This window comes from Ornithodoros turicata, chromosome 8 (assembly GCF_037126465.1).
Source record: "Ornithodoros turicata isolate Travis chromosome 8, ASM3712646v1, whole genome shotgun sequence".
NCBI classification, from domain to species: domain Eukaryota; kingdom Metazoa; phylum Arthropoda; class Arachnida; order Ixodida; family Argasidae; genus Ornithodoros; species Ornithodoros turicata.
Window position 1 is genome coordinate 20,698,349 of NC_088208.1, and position 15,111 is coordinate 20,713,459.

A 15,111-nucleotide genomic window follows, 5' to 3' on the forward strand; every position below is an offset into this window, starting at 1 on the left:
AAGTTTATGCGAAATATAAGAACGTGTCTTTGCAGTCGTGGAGACGACCACAAGTATTTAACCGCCACACCCGGTTGTTTCTTGCTTGTGCGGACTGTTGTTTGACAGGCTGTCCCGGCGGTATTTTGCCGGTATTTTACCACAGAGAGCGTTTCCCAAAGTAGTCTGCAATTTTTATCCCTAGAAACAAGTGATTCGTGGAAGTACCTTCCAATTATTCCAAATATTTGTAATAAGGACAGTCCAATCGGAATGAAGAGTACGTTTCTTGTGTACGCTGCTGAATGAGCGCTGTCTCTCTTGACACGATTCTCTTTCACTCTCTCTGTTTCTCTCACCCAATCGCCCGATCATCCTCCTCTCGCTCACGCAGCCTGTATTTTTCGCGACAAAACACTCCTAGCCAGAGGAATAAAATCGGGAGTAGTTATTGCAATCTGCAGGAGTAGAAGCTTACTAATTACTCCCCAGTTTACTGCTTTTTACGGTTCTTCCATTCGTTTATGACCTTTATAATTCTTCATTGAAAACCTCTGCATTCTACCGCATTTTCCTCGTTACTGACTCGTTAAGTACGTCGTCTACGTATAGACCTCTACCCGAGAAACGTCATCGTGACGTTGGTAGACAGACGGAAACCGAAACAAATCGGAAGGGGAAGGCTGGGTTCCACGAATGGGCACTTGTTCGCTGTCTCCTATTGAAAGAAAAGTAGGACCGAGGGTTTCGTCCCTTTCAGGTACCATCGTAATCCCCTCAAGACGGTGGCTTTCGGACGCGACCTTGTTCGCCCCTAGCTTCAAGCGTAGTTCAACTCTACCAAATTGGTGGCGCTGTCGAACACTATGACGTCATTTGTTTACAAACAGGGAGAGGTCTATACCTTCGAAAGTAGCTTGGCAGTGGGAAGACAGCTCTGTAGTTCAGCTTCAACTCGCGACGCCTTGCATTCCGGAGTGTCCTTGAGGACCCTGACACGGTATACGGTGCCGTAGGCTTTCTTCAGGAACGCTGACGTGCCATAGCACTGCAGGGCACCTTTAGCCAAGATGCCAACCTAAAATGACGCCAGGCGTTTCGAACGAACAGAAATGTGGCCCGGACTGCGAGTTCAATGGAAAATAAAAGCGCAAATATTTCTCCACGCGGAATGAAACGAAGCGTTACGTTGACATCGACATAAAAGGAACGAGATTCATCCGTCCCGTCATTTGTGATTTGTTTCGCTTTCGATATATCCGTTTATAAAAAGAAAACGCACATTACGCTTTCCTTCCCCCCCTCTTTCTCAAGAATCCCCACAACGCGCTCTGATTGGTCCCCTCAAAACGATACCTCGCAATGATTGGACATATCGTTTGAGGAGACCGCAATAGGAAGTCGCTCCGAATCGTCCGCCTTCTTGAGAACGACACTACTTCTTCACTTCTTGGGACAGCGCACATTGCTGTTTCTTGCTCGATCATAAATCACGAACGACGCGACGGATGGACCCTGTTCCTTTTACGTTGATGTCAAGGTAACGGCATCTTTAATTCTGCGAGGAGAAATGTTTGCACTTTCGTGCGGCTTTAAGCGACCTTGTCCGCGACGAAGTCCACTTCGTCCGCTCGGTGTGTCGTGTAGATGACAGTCATTGTTTGCTTGATAGTCTTCAAGAGCTTCAACATGCGTCGCCGCAGTAGAACATCCACGCCTGCCATTGGTTCGTCCAGGATCAATACCTATAGAGGTGAAGGTGGTGAAGATTAGAAGAAAAAAGAGATTTAACGTCACGAAGCTAGTATGATCACGTGACGTTATGGTGGTGGCGCTGATGAAGGAGCTCGCCCTTGTCGGCCTCACAAAGGTGGGCAACGTGACGACTAACGCTCTGTGGGGAATGTCCGTCCTGGGCCGACTTCTAAGGGAACTGTGCCGACATACATGTCTGACTGTCTGAGGGAAACCCTCAGAGAGCACAGGCGGCACCGGGATTCGAACCCAGGTACCTCCCTGTCTCGACGTGACATAGCCAGCACGCTAACCGCTCAGCCACGTGTGAGCTGGTCACGTGACACTTTTCCTCCTCACCCCACAACATGCCTCTAGCCAACCACCAATGACAATCGTTCTCTCTCGTGTTTCGCTCAAAAATTGCGGGCGTACACATTTTTTTGTGGCATTTTGCCTTTGTGTTAGTGGTCGCAAAAAGGCGTATTTTTCCTCGAATGAGCAGTGATAACGTTATCATTCTGTGAAGTGGATGTTGAGCGAGTTATGGCTTAGGCTTTAGAGGTGTAGGCATTTTGTGACACCTACACTCTTAAAAATGAACTTCACCACATAGCACGCTCTTAACCAACCATAATTTCGAATGATATGGTTATCTGCCCTGATTTGTTGAAAACGGGAGGCGTAAACCTTTTCTGTGACACTTATGCTGTTCATAATTGTCACAGAAAAGGCGCACGCCTCCCGTTTTCAACAAATCAGGGCAGATAACGATATCATTTGAGATGATGGTTGGCTAGGAGCGTGCTGTGCGGTGAAGTTCATTTTTAAGAGTGTATGCGCCATGTGAATTGTCACAAAAAGACGTACGCCTCGCCCTTTCCACAACGTTGGTGTGATGACCCTTATTCTGTGCAATGGTTTGCTCTCAACGCGTTATGTGGTGAAGTTCTGTTTTATGAACGCGGCTGTTAGAGTGCAACGTGGTGTAGTGTAATGTAGTGTAATGATGAAGGCAGGGTTCTAAAGTGTAACGCGCAATGACTCCTTCGTAATTTTTCCTCGCGGCAAGGTAACGGAATCTTTCATTACGCGAGTAGAAATTTTTGCTATTTAGAGCCCGTTTAACGATAAAGTAGACAGCATCAACCGATTCAATATGAACATCGCATCACTGTTGGGTGCTTACGTCGTCCTTCGTTGTCATATGATTCTTTGTACAATACAATGCAGCACAACTAAATACGATCTCGGTAACACTTTTAAAGGATGTACACGACTCTTACCTTGGGGTATCCAACAAGCGATACGCCTAACATGGTCGCCTTCTTTTGTCCATAAGAGAGTTCACAGATTCTGTCGTTCCGTCGTTCCAGAAGGAAAAAATCCGTCACCACCTCGTACACGAATTCGCTCGTAGCGGTAATTTGTTTCAGCTACATGAAAGTAAAGCGAGAACACGATGTGGTACATTCCCAAGTCTCGTAATATAAAATATAAGGGGAAAAAATCATATTTTTGGCACTCCCCGATTGCGTCATAACCATAATGCGTTAATGCGTAATGTTGGATAATGCGTTTTTTTTTGTTTTTTGTTGTCGTAGCTGCCGCCTGCTCTAAGCACTCTACACGGATGTCAGCTTCTGTGACGTCCAATAATCCTAAGTGGCCAATCCAATCACAGGCATGCTTTCAGCGGCCGTCATAGCTACGGAAGCGAGCCACCAGCAGCCGCATGGACAGCCACTCGTAGCCGGAGACTTTCTGCAGACGACAGCACTGCATTTCAAAGCAGACGACAGTGCGAGTTTAGATATCTGCGTAACGAACGAGGGAGATGGGGGCATGGAGCAATTTAGATGGCTATGGTCTAGTGCGTCAGCATACTCAGTACTGGGCCGGAGCGCCGATTAATTAAACGTGGCCATTTGGCCATTTACAGGGACATCTGATAGAGGAGTTGCTTCGCTGAGACTACTGAGGTTCGAACTTGCATTCTCTCGCTTCTTTTTTTTTTTCTTTTTATATATTGTAAGATTTCTCAGGACATTGCATTTTCCTGTTCCTGATAAGGAATTCCAGAAACCAAACAAGCTTATATTGAAGTAGGGTAAACGGCACAGTTCTTGGAATTAGTACGTTCTTCTGGCATGTGCACTCTTAGAAAAAAAAGGTTGAATTTTCTACCCATCTCTGTAGAGCTGCGTTTCAACCACATTTCTACGCAAAACCAATTTTACCTTTTGGGGATAACTGCAGGGTTGAAACAAACTACAGAGTAGAAACCGTCGTTCTACCAGCTTGGGTAGGAAATTCTACCTTTTCTCTCTCTCTCTCTCTCTCTCAGAGCAAACGTGAGAAAGGGGAGCAAGTGAAAGGGACGCTGCCGCTTGTACCCGCGGAGGAGAAGTCGCGCGTGGATTGGCCCGAAATGGTAGAATTACTGCCCTTCTACTAGCTTGGGTAGGAAATTCTACCTTTTTTTTTTCTTAGAGTGTGTGAATTCCCGAAGGTGCCAGTAAAGTAAAGAATGACGTCGTATAAACACATTATCAAGACTTAAAGGTACTATAATGCAGTCGAAGTGCAACATCATGTTTTGTGTGCCCTGAATTGTGTACGTCCCCAGGAGTAAAATGCCGCAAAATTTTCTCACATAGACGTTATAGCTCCCGAAAAAATGCAAATTTAAATCTACTGGCAACACTGTGGCGAAGCGGACCGACGAAACGCCAACTCCGCCAAGTACGGCGGCGAAATTGTCTCATGCGCACGACTCTGGGTCAAACTGAGCGACGTACGATAGCAGCGCCACGGTGCTGAAAGAAGACCCAGGTATAGACGTTTAGCTACTGAGTGCAAGATTCGGCTTTTGTTTATTTTCGTTCACACAAATTACATTTTCTCAAAAGGTTGCATTTGCAAATCCCGACAGGGAAGCCATCTGTTTATCGTTCTCCTTGTTTACAGGGTTGCTTGACAAATTGCGGACTTCTTCTCCCCAGGCGTCGCCACGACATTCTTGACTGCGTTTTTATTTACCAATTAGAAATACATAGAGTAAACTCCTGCGCATATTACTTGTTGTGCTGAACCTTTGAGTCTAGCACTCTCACGTCATGCTGATTGCATAAGTTCGACCTCGACTGCTTTATAGTACCTTTAAAAATCGTTTTTAAGCCGCGTTCCGTCGTCAAAAGTCAAAGCCCTCTCTTCTGTCTCGCTTTGATACCTTGTGTTTCAAGTAAGCCTCGCCCGGTGGCAATAAATAAGCGAGAATGCGTCACCTTGGAGAAGTAGTATATCGCTTCGGTGACTGTCATATAGTCGTCGAGCGCACACTCGGCGGGGCAGTATCCCAGATGCTCGTGCGCAGCCTGCGTGGCGATACGCATGCAGTTCCGCAAGACAAACACCTCTCCCGAGCTTTGAGCTATGGTGCCAGCCAAGCAGCCCAGGAGGGTGGACTTGCCGCTGCCGTTTGGACCCATGATGGCCACGAGTTCCCCTTCGTACAGCCGAAGGTTAACGTTGTTCAGGGCTGCGCGGTTGTTGTAGTACTGCGAAATGAGAAAAGACGAGTCAAAGAAACTTCCTCACAATGTGCTGGGAAAGGTTTGAAAACTGCAGCACACACTACAGGGTGTCCGGTGAGAAAGTGTCATTAAATTTCTAAAAATAGGTTTAACTTCAGAAAATTATGAAACTACTTGGAATGCACACACACAGACTTTCGCCACAGATTCAGGCCATTCGCATTCGCGTCACACATTAATTAAGCTAATTTTGCTAATTGAACTCGAAAATTAGTCAAGCAAAGGTAACGTTTTTCTTGATGAATTCAGTAGCCAATGGTCATAGCACACTATTCCAACCGAAATCACAGTCTTTTTCAGAAGATTTGTACAAAAATTTGCGTTTTTTTGAATCGGGGGCGAGAACGTTGTCATTCGGGATGATGGTTGGCTAGGAGCGTGCTTATGTAGTGAAGTTCATTTTTAAGAGTGTAGAGACGAAGCAAAACAAGAACCTATGGAACAACCAACAACCAGATGGACCAGACGCAGAGTTTCGAGGCAGCACCACATATACGTAGTGATGTGAACGTGAAACAGAGAGAGGAAAACATGGTGGTTTTGGGGACGCCATAGGAAACGGATGATGTCAGAATTTGCTTGGTTTCTAACTTTGTTTCTGCAAAATGATAACGTTCGAGAAACAAATACTGATAAAACTTGAGACAAATGACTACAAGTGTGCAAAGTTTGGAGCGCAAAGGACGTCATGTTATATTTTAAAGGACGACGGAAACGAAAATAGGCTGCAAAGCTATTTGCCTCATATTGCGATGTGTACCAAAACAATCCGGAATCCGACTTAGATTTGCGTATATTAGTTGAAACGCCGCCACAATCGCGATATAAAATTCAGCCGTGGAGCACTCTGAGCCCCTGGTGAGCGTCGCCGCGCCGCCGTAGCAGACCACGGAAGTGACGCACGTTGGCTCTCCTGTTGGAGTTCCTGACTTTCATTTCGCTTCATTTCATTTGGTGTTTCGGCGTACGTCTAATTCCTGCTACGGGGAAAGAACGGAGACGAAGAAGCATGTACGAACCCATCTCTCATAGGATATATTGTCTTCAGACTTCCACGAGATCTTCGAATCAAACATTTTCAGGCGTGCCGGGCAGCCGCACATGGAGCGCGAGAGATATTTGACGTCACGCGCTCCTCAGATTTTCCAGCAATGCTTGGCGCGCTCCATGGGCGATCGTGTCGAGTGGGCGGCCCAGCGCTCTCGTAATCGTCAGAAATATGGCCATCCGCACAGCGTACTTGCAAAATACTAGTGGCACCATAATTTTACATAATATTTACACCTTGTTCGGTCCCCTTTTTGCAATGGACAAATTTCGTTTCCGTTGTCCTTTAACGACGCGATCGAAATGTGTAACCTTCGCTAAATTGTATTACCGCGCTTCCTATATACAAATTATCCCGTTTACACATTTCTACTGGTGCACATTCTGTACAAATCTCTCGTTAGACCCTTCTAGGCATTCCGTATACTGATTAACGCGCTGGAATAAATATATAGAACCGAGCAGCACGCTTCATTCACTGGTAGTTAACATCTACCTTCCTGAGTGGCTGACGCTAATGAAGAGGACCTCCTGACCCTGCAAAAACATATTACAAACTCGACGTAAATCTGACAGCATTTCAATGTTTCGGGAGATATACTACTGTCATAATTAGTCGCCGAAACATCATCATCTCTCTTCTCCGCATCACGCAGCTGTGGGATTGGACCCCATTTGTAGGGAGTTTGTTCCTTCGGCTATGACAAACACATTCACTGTTGTTCCCCGCGCATCATTAAGTTAGAATGGTCTTTCCTTCTCAGTTTCCGGTAGCTGCTACTTAAAAGCATTTTAAAACAGCAGGGAAGGGGCACTCAAAAATCTCTCATCGTGCAATGAAATATGCAGTGATGGCCAGTAGTTAACTACATGTAGTTAAACTACTAGTTAAACTACCTGATTGTAGTTAAAAAGTAGTTATCAACTACTTGCAGAAATGTAGTGGCAACTACTAGTTAAACTACTATTTTAAGAAGTTAACTACGGTAGTTGGGTTGCCGAAGGCGCCAACTACTTCCGATTTTGCCGCAAGCTTTACGGCATGTTTGTGCTTCCGACTTTTACCTTGAGCAACTTGTTTGATGAGAACGAAGGTGCAGAGCAATTGTGTCATGCATGTGTACTAAATCTTCACTCGTAATGCTTGTCTAGTGAAGCCTCATTTGATTTGCTGTGAAATAATTCTGCAACTTAGTTTATCGCGTAGGCACAAAAAGAATCCCGCCGCAAGCTTTGCATTTGACGATCGTAGCAATGGCTTGAGCCAAAATTTATTATTGCTTGTGATTCATATTTAGGTGTCCAAGAACAATACAAGGGATTGGTGTTGGTGGACAACGTTAAGTAGTTAAACTACATTGGAGTAGTTAAAAAAGTAGTTTTAACTACTCCCCCGAAAAGTAGTTGAACTACTAGTTAAACTACTCAATCACAAAGTAGTTAGTAGTTATAGTTAAACTACTGTAGAAGTAGTTAGTGGCCATCACTGGAAATATGTCGTTACGTTGACAGCTGAATGAATGCATTTCCATGAATCCATTTTTGCTGTACACTCTTAAAAATGAACTTCACCGCATTGCACGCGACCAGCCAACCATAATCTCGAATGATATCGTTATCTGCCCTGATTTGCTGAAAACGGGAGGCATACGCCTTTTCCGTGACAATTATGAACAGCATAAGTGTCACAAAAAAAGGCGTACGCCTCCCGTTTCCAACAAATCAGGGCAGATGACGATATCATTCGAGGTGACGGTTGGCTAGTTGTGTGCTCTGCGGTGAACTTCATTTTTAAGGGTGTACTTTAATATAAGTACAAAATACGTTGCTTAAATATGTATTTAAATACGTAACGCATGTACGTACTTTGTTACAGAATATAAATACAGATACAAATATAAGTACACTCCAAAAACAGAACTTCACCGCATAGCACGCTGTGCGCCAACCATTGCCAAGAGTGATAGGGTTATCGCATCTGATTCACAAGAAGGGGGGGGGGGGGGCGTACGCCTTTTTGTAACAAATTTTATATATCCAAATTGACACAAAAAGGCGTACGCCCCCATCTCTCTTCGTAGAATAAGCTATAACCCTATTAATCCTGGCAATAATTTTGTGTACAGCGTGCAGTGCAGTGAAGTTGTGTGTCTCGTGACGTAGCAGACTTTGCCGAAGCGCCGTATAGCAGTAGCGGACGAATTTTCTGTGGCCAATGAGAGCTTACGGCTGCTTGCAGGTCTGCTGACATCACGTGAGGCGATCTGGTCGTACCAGTGTGGCTAGTTTCCCCATGCGTTTTTGCAAATTACACTGCGAAGATTGCATCTCTCCACGTGGAATGAAATATGTCGTTACCTTTACACCGACATAAAAGGAACGAGATTTAATCAGTTGCCTCGTACGTGATTCATGAGCGAAAGAACCTGAAATTTAAGCCTTTCCCTCTCTCTTCCTCTCGAGAAGGCCGACAACGCGGGGCGCTCAATTTCATTGGTCTCCGCAAATGACTTGTCCAATCATCGCGGGAGATCGCTTGACGGAACCAGCCGGAGAATGACGCAACAGATGAATCCCGTTCCTTTTGCGTTATCCGTCAAGCAGGGGTGGCCAATATTTAAGCGCATTATATTTAAAACACTATTTAAAATATAAGTACATGTATTCACATCTTGTATTTAAAAACTGCATGAAAAAATTTATACTTCAATACTGTTTTTGAGTATTTGTTTGTTTAAATACTCTGTAAATGCATCAAATACGCATATTTCCAAATTTCGCAGCTCAATGTACAATCGTGACTGAGGCGCTGCTGAAAGGCTAGAGATTATTCACCTCGTCTGAAGCAGTAGCACAGTTTTAGAAGTTCCTTTCGGGCGTACGTGCACTCTTTAAGACTGAACTTCACCGCATAGCACGCTCCTCGCGAACCATCATCCCGAATTATATACTAGTTCTTTCCCATGCTTTGCTAAAAACGGGGGGTGTGGGGCGTACGCCATTTCTGTGGCATTGTACAGTTCACAATTGCCACAGAAATGGCATACGTACGCCCCCCGTTTTCAGCAGATCACGGGAAAGAACTATATAATTCGGGATTATGGTTGGCTAGGAGCGTGCTATGTGGTGAAGCTCACTTAGAGTGTACGTACTTTAACAACATAATACACAATAATTTGTCAAGTTCGGGTACCTTGGTGAGGTGCTCCACGGCAATTGTAGGCGAGTGCGTGTGCGGGTGCGTCACTTCAAAGAAGTCGTGCGGTGCCTGCTCTCGTGTCGACGGTGCCTTTTTAGCCCTCTGGATATTTGCGATTTGAAATGAGCGCGTATCGATCACGAGACATATATCACGATGTATATACCGGGTGCTTCAGTTAAATCCCCGTAATTAATTGGTTTCAGTTTACATATTTTTGTCGCGACTGGTCGCGGTGAAGCGCATAAGGACGCTTGTGAAGAGGTGCTGTTCCTCTACATGAGTCTTGACCGGCGATGATGAAATGTCCCAGCGGGAAGGCCACATCAACGATCAGCTCTCAGCAACGATCACGCTCGGGTCACCAAATGTAGAGGAGGTGGTGTTCCTCTACACGCTCTTCCACTCCGTTGTCCACCAATGAATTACGTCTTTTTACGCTTCACCGCGACCAGCCGCGACAAAATATGTAAACCGAAACCAACTAATTTACAGCAACAAATGACCAGCTTCGGTGGCAGACTTTTCTCTAAAAGGTTTACACTGAAGGTCCGAAAAGGGGTAGTACAAATTTTAATGCCGGCCGGCAGCGCCGTGTTTTAGAAGATTTTTTTTTTTTACGAAACTCGTTTGAATTTTTATTTAAATAATGAGCGCCTCGCACTCATTCACACGGTGCGCAGCTTGTAGTTGGTATCGGACAGATACTTGTAACAAAAGAAAGTTCGTCGATTGGTGCACCCGTTCGCGAATTATTTAGCCCGGGGATTTATGACTGAAACACCCGGTATGTATATATATAGGGCGCGGCACGAAACGTGTCATTGCCCGTGCGGCAATTAAGTTTACCATCTTCAAAAAATACTTTTGTCGAATTTCAATTACGATAAATTGAAATTTCTGAATTGAACTCTGAAATTTGCCTACTCAACATACCTTTTTTTTGTTTTTTTTTACAGAATCAGGAAGCCCGTGGCGAACTTAGTCGAATACACCGGAAGCCGAAATATCTAATGCTACAGCGAGTGGAAAAAAAAAAGTGAAAATCGGCTTTTTCTGACGCGCGCATTTCAACGGCGCATGAAATCAGCCGCAAAGATGCGATAAGAGGAGGACATGCCCCTGCCCAGATGATAGACAGAACACTGCAAAAAACAAGGGGAAATGGAAAAGAAGAGACATCGCGATAATAATCTGAGGCTACATGGATTCCCATTGGTACAGGGCAGGGGCATGTCCTCCTCTCCTCTCATCGCATCGCATCTTTGCGGCCGATTTCGTGCGCCGTTGAAATACGCGCGTCAGAAAAAGCCGATTTTCACAATTTGTTTTTGCACTCGCTGAGCAAAAACTAAAAATTAAATATCTCGGCTTCCGGTGTATTCGACTAAGTTCGCCACGGGCTTCCTGATTCTGTAAAAAAAAAAAAAGTTATGTTGACTAAGCAAATTTCAGAGTTCAATTCAGAAATTTCAATTTATTGCAATTGAAATTCAACGAAAGTATTTTTTGAAGATGGCAAACTTAATTGCCGCACGGGAGTCATTGACCGCATATTTTTCCGTTCTACACTCTTAAAAATGAACTTCACCGCATGGGCACGCTCCTAGCCAACCATCATCTCGAATGATATCGTTATCTGCCCTGATTTGTTGAAAACGAGAGGCGTACGCCTTTTTGTGACACTTATGCTGTTCATAATTGTCACAGAAAAGGCGTACGCCTCCCGTTTTCCACAAATCAGGACAGATAACGATATCAACCGAGATTATGGTTGGCTAGGAGCGTGCTGTGCTGTGAAGTTCATTTTTAAGAGTGTACCGTCTGCTTATAAACCCCGAATGACCCGTTTCGTGCCGCACCCTGTATGTATAGAGCGTGTACCCTGAAAATGTTGAACTCTCTTCCCCAGTGGACGTTCGTAGAGAGAGGGATGAGATCATCCAATATTATGGCCATCGACATGCTGATCAGGGACGACAGCGTCATGACGATCAAGATCAGGGAGAGGCTGGGCACGTCGGGACCGTATTGCTTCCCCATAGTGGTCCAGTCCAGACCTATATCTGGATGCGTAAACAATGGAGGAAGATTACGAGCCAATTATGAACTGCATAATGCCACAAAGATGGCGTACGCCCCCGTTTTCAGCAAATCAGCGGAAAGAACGATCTCACTCGTGATGGTGGTTGGTTAGGAGCGCGCTACACTCTTAAAAATGAATTTCACCGCATAGCACGCTCCTAGCCAACCATCATCTCGAATGATATCGTCATCTGGCCTGATTTGTTGAAAACGGGAGGTGTACGCCTTTTCTGTGACACTTATGCTGTTCATAATTGTCACAGAAAAGGCGTACGCCTCCCGTTTTCAACCAATCAGGGCAGATAACGATATCATTCAAGATGATGGTTGGCTAGGAGCGTGCTATGCGGTGAAGTTCGTTTTTAAGAGTGTATGTGGCGAAGGCCAATCATTGCACAGGATGATACAGTTATCACTCCGGACTTGTGGAAAGCGTCGGGCGTACGCCTTCTTGAGACAATTTACGCGACTGCATAAGCGTCCCATAAGGCGTACGCCTCTCGTGGGCAGAATATTGTCATCCGGCATGGTTGCCGACTAAGAGTGTGCTATTTGGTGAAGCCTGTTTTTGGAGTGAGCCTCCTGCCTTGTTGAGAACAGGAAGCTTAAAATTACGCCTTTTGTGACACTTATGCAGTTCAGTTAATTGTCACAAAGAGACGCACGCCCCGCACTTTCACACAAATCAGGGGTGATAGCGGCATCAGTCTGTGACGTGGTTGGCCTTCACTGGGTTATGTGGTGAAGTTCTGTTTTAAGAGTGTGGGCATCACTGCACCCTACACTGTAAAAACAGAGCTTCATCGCATGACACGCTCCTAGCCAACCATCAACCCGAATGACAACGTTCTCTCTCCCGATTTGTTGAAAACGGGAGGCGGAGGCTATTTTGTGCACGTGCATAATGTACAAGATAGGCTCCGCCTCCCGTTTTCAACAAATCAGGGGAGAGAACGTTGTCATTCGGGATGATGGTTGGCTAGGAGCGTGTTATGCGATGAAACTCATTTTTAAGAGTGTACACCATAAAAACACAGCAATTTACTGTATGCACTGTAAAAACAGAACTTCACCGCGTAGCACGCTCTGCGCCAATCGTTGCCACGAATGATAGGTTTATCGCTTCTGATTCGACGAGGGGAGGGGGGGCGTACGCCTTTTTGTGTCAGTTCGGATACATGCTAATTGACAGAAAAAGGCGTATGCCTCCCTCTATCCTCGAATCAAAAGTTATAATCCTATCATTCGTGGCAGTGATTGGCGCAGAGCGTGCTATGCGGTGAAGTTCAACTTTTAGAGCATAGCACCCTCCTAGCCATCCATCAACCCGAATGACAACGTTCTCCCTCTTGGTTTGACGAAAACGGGGGCGTACGCCATTTTCGTGGCAATTATGAACTGCGTAATACCATAAAAATGGCGTTTTCAGCAAATCAGAAGAAATAACGAAGTCCTTCGGGAGATGATAGCTGGCTAGGAGAGTGCTATGCGGTGAAGTTCATCCTTCTTTAAAGGGGCACTAAAATGCAAAAAACAACTTGCTCTCAAATGAAAGTCCACGTTTCAATTAGTAAAACTCAAACAAAATCAGTTCACACAACACCACCGTTCAGAAGAAAAACACAATGAATACAGAGCCGTCTTTTGCGGCAACGAATGGGATCACCAGGAGGCAAAGATTAGCGGCATCCAATGAGACAGCAGGAGAAGCGCGCGCATAGCTATCGCGGGCGTATGGATTTGGAACGGGTCCGATCGTTGGTGTTCCGTATATGTATGCGCGGCATGATGCGCACTGCTGCATATTTCAATACCGATTCACTAATTGTAGCCCACAACGGTTCTCGCGAATGTTCCACTGACAACATCACGTCCTTCGGACAGCGACGCCAGTTCGCTTCGCAACGCGCACTATGTTTTTCACCGGGACTGCTCCATGGCGTGGTACGCGCAGCATGCACTAAAAAACACTGATGCACGAGCTGAAACGACGTTCACTGCTTAGCACCGAAGCAAGAAAGAATCCAGCATAAATACGATTGTAGGTCCGTAACGAAATCAAAGTTTTGAATTATGATAACAAGTACCAAATTAACATAGCGTGTAACGTAATTTGAAGTGAACTTGTTTGTGCATTTTAGTGCCCCTTTAAAGATTGTACCTACCCCCCCCTCCTGCCTATTACAACAACAAAAAAAAGTACCAACTTACCACTGAGCTCAAACGTGAGCATGACGTCGAAGGCGAGCTGTAACGCCGAGCTGGGCAACAGGCAGCTCAGGAGCCTTGCATGGTATCCTTCGTCTATGAACACGATGTACGGAAGGAGGGCGAGGAGGACCCAGAGACACGTGGCCACGGAGACGAGGGTCTCGGACGAGAAGAAAGCTATGAGCACCAGCATGTAGGATATCATCTGGAGGGTGTACATGTACAGCACGGACATGACGACCGTCGGGTTCGTGTACTGGAAGTAGGACGCTCCGTAGCTGTCGGCCACGCTGGTCACAACGTAAAGCGTCGCGAAGGAGGCCACGAGCATGGGACCCAAGGCTCGTAGAATGACTTCGAACCAGTAGACACCCGGGATTTGACCCATGAGACGTCGGAATTCCTGGGAGGCAGACGTGCACCTTGAAAAGAGAACATCACGACAAGAAAACGCGCGCCATAGAACGACGCAGTTATCGCCCGTGATTCGTGGAAAGCGTGGGGGGGCGTACGCCCTTTTTAAGGCGGACTCATGCGGTCTAGTTAACGTTCGCTTCCGGAGAGAGTTGGCTACACCTCCACAAATTTTTTTTCTTCGCTTTGCTTTCCTCCCGCGAGGGAAGTAATGTAAACGACGCCAGCGTGCAGAACATGCTAGCAAACGACAAAGCCAGTATTTTCGTTCGTAGGGATCTGGAAAACTGCAGTAAGCTTGTCGAATTTGTTGATTGCAATCAATTCCCCGACTGTTACTGTAGGGAATGACATCATTTTGGCCCAAATATTGCGGGCGGGCGTGCGGAGAGAAGCGATTTTTTTTGCATCTCCAATAAACACCCATGTATTGAAAATTTGACAAACTTTCGACAAAAATCAGTGGATTGGATGAGGCCTTTAAAGATATGTCATTCCCTAGACAAGCTCGAGGGGAACACGCCTGTACCTGTTTCGTGTAGAAATCTCGCGAGGTTTACGAGAACCCTGCGAACAAAAATTTCCCACAGACTTCTTAAGAAGTGAGCCCGCCTCCAGCCCAACTACATAACTGGCCTGGTAACTATATACAAGGAATATTCAGGTTCCCCGACCTTCACGTGGCCAGGTTCTCGTATTACAGATGTCGCTGTTTGCAACTTTTGCCGCATAACATACAGCGCTTTTTTCGAGGGAGGTTCTCATTCTCTTTTCGAGTGTGTCGTTTAAACGACGAAAAAGCCTGAACTCTCAAAAACACTTTCCGAATTCGTCAAAAAAAATATG

At 45.6% G+C, this 15,111-nt stretch overlaps 1 protein-coding gene across 1 annotated transcript in view; it reads right to left on the minus strand.

Moving 5' to 3' along the window:
* Positions 1–15,111, minus strand: part of LOC135366649 (phospholipid-transporting ATPase ABCA3-like) — a 47,504-nt gene that overhangs the window by 25,726 nt on the left and 6,667 nt on the right. Inside the window, exons 5-11 of the mRNA XM_064599447.1 lie at positions 13,852–14,254; positions 11,440–11,621; positions 9,550–9,657; positions 5,001–5,273; positions 3,000–3,149; positions 1,581–1,724; positions 884–1,057 (exon numbers count right to left, since the gene is read on the minus strand). Coding sequence (XP_064455517.1) covers positions 884–1,057; positions 1,581–1,724; positions 3,000–3,149; positions 5,001–5,273; positions 9,550–9,657; positions 11,440–11,621; positions 13,852–14,254 — 1,434 coding nt within the window. The remainder of the gene's footprint in view (positions 1–883; positions 1,058–1,580; positions 1,725–2,999; positions 3,150–5,000; positions 5,274–9,549; positions 9,658–11,439; positions 11,622–13,851; positions 14,255–15,111) is intronic.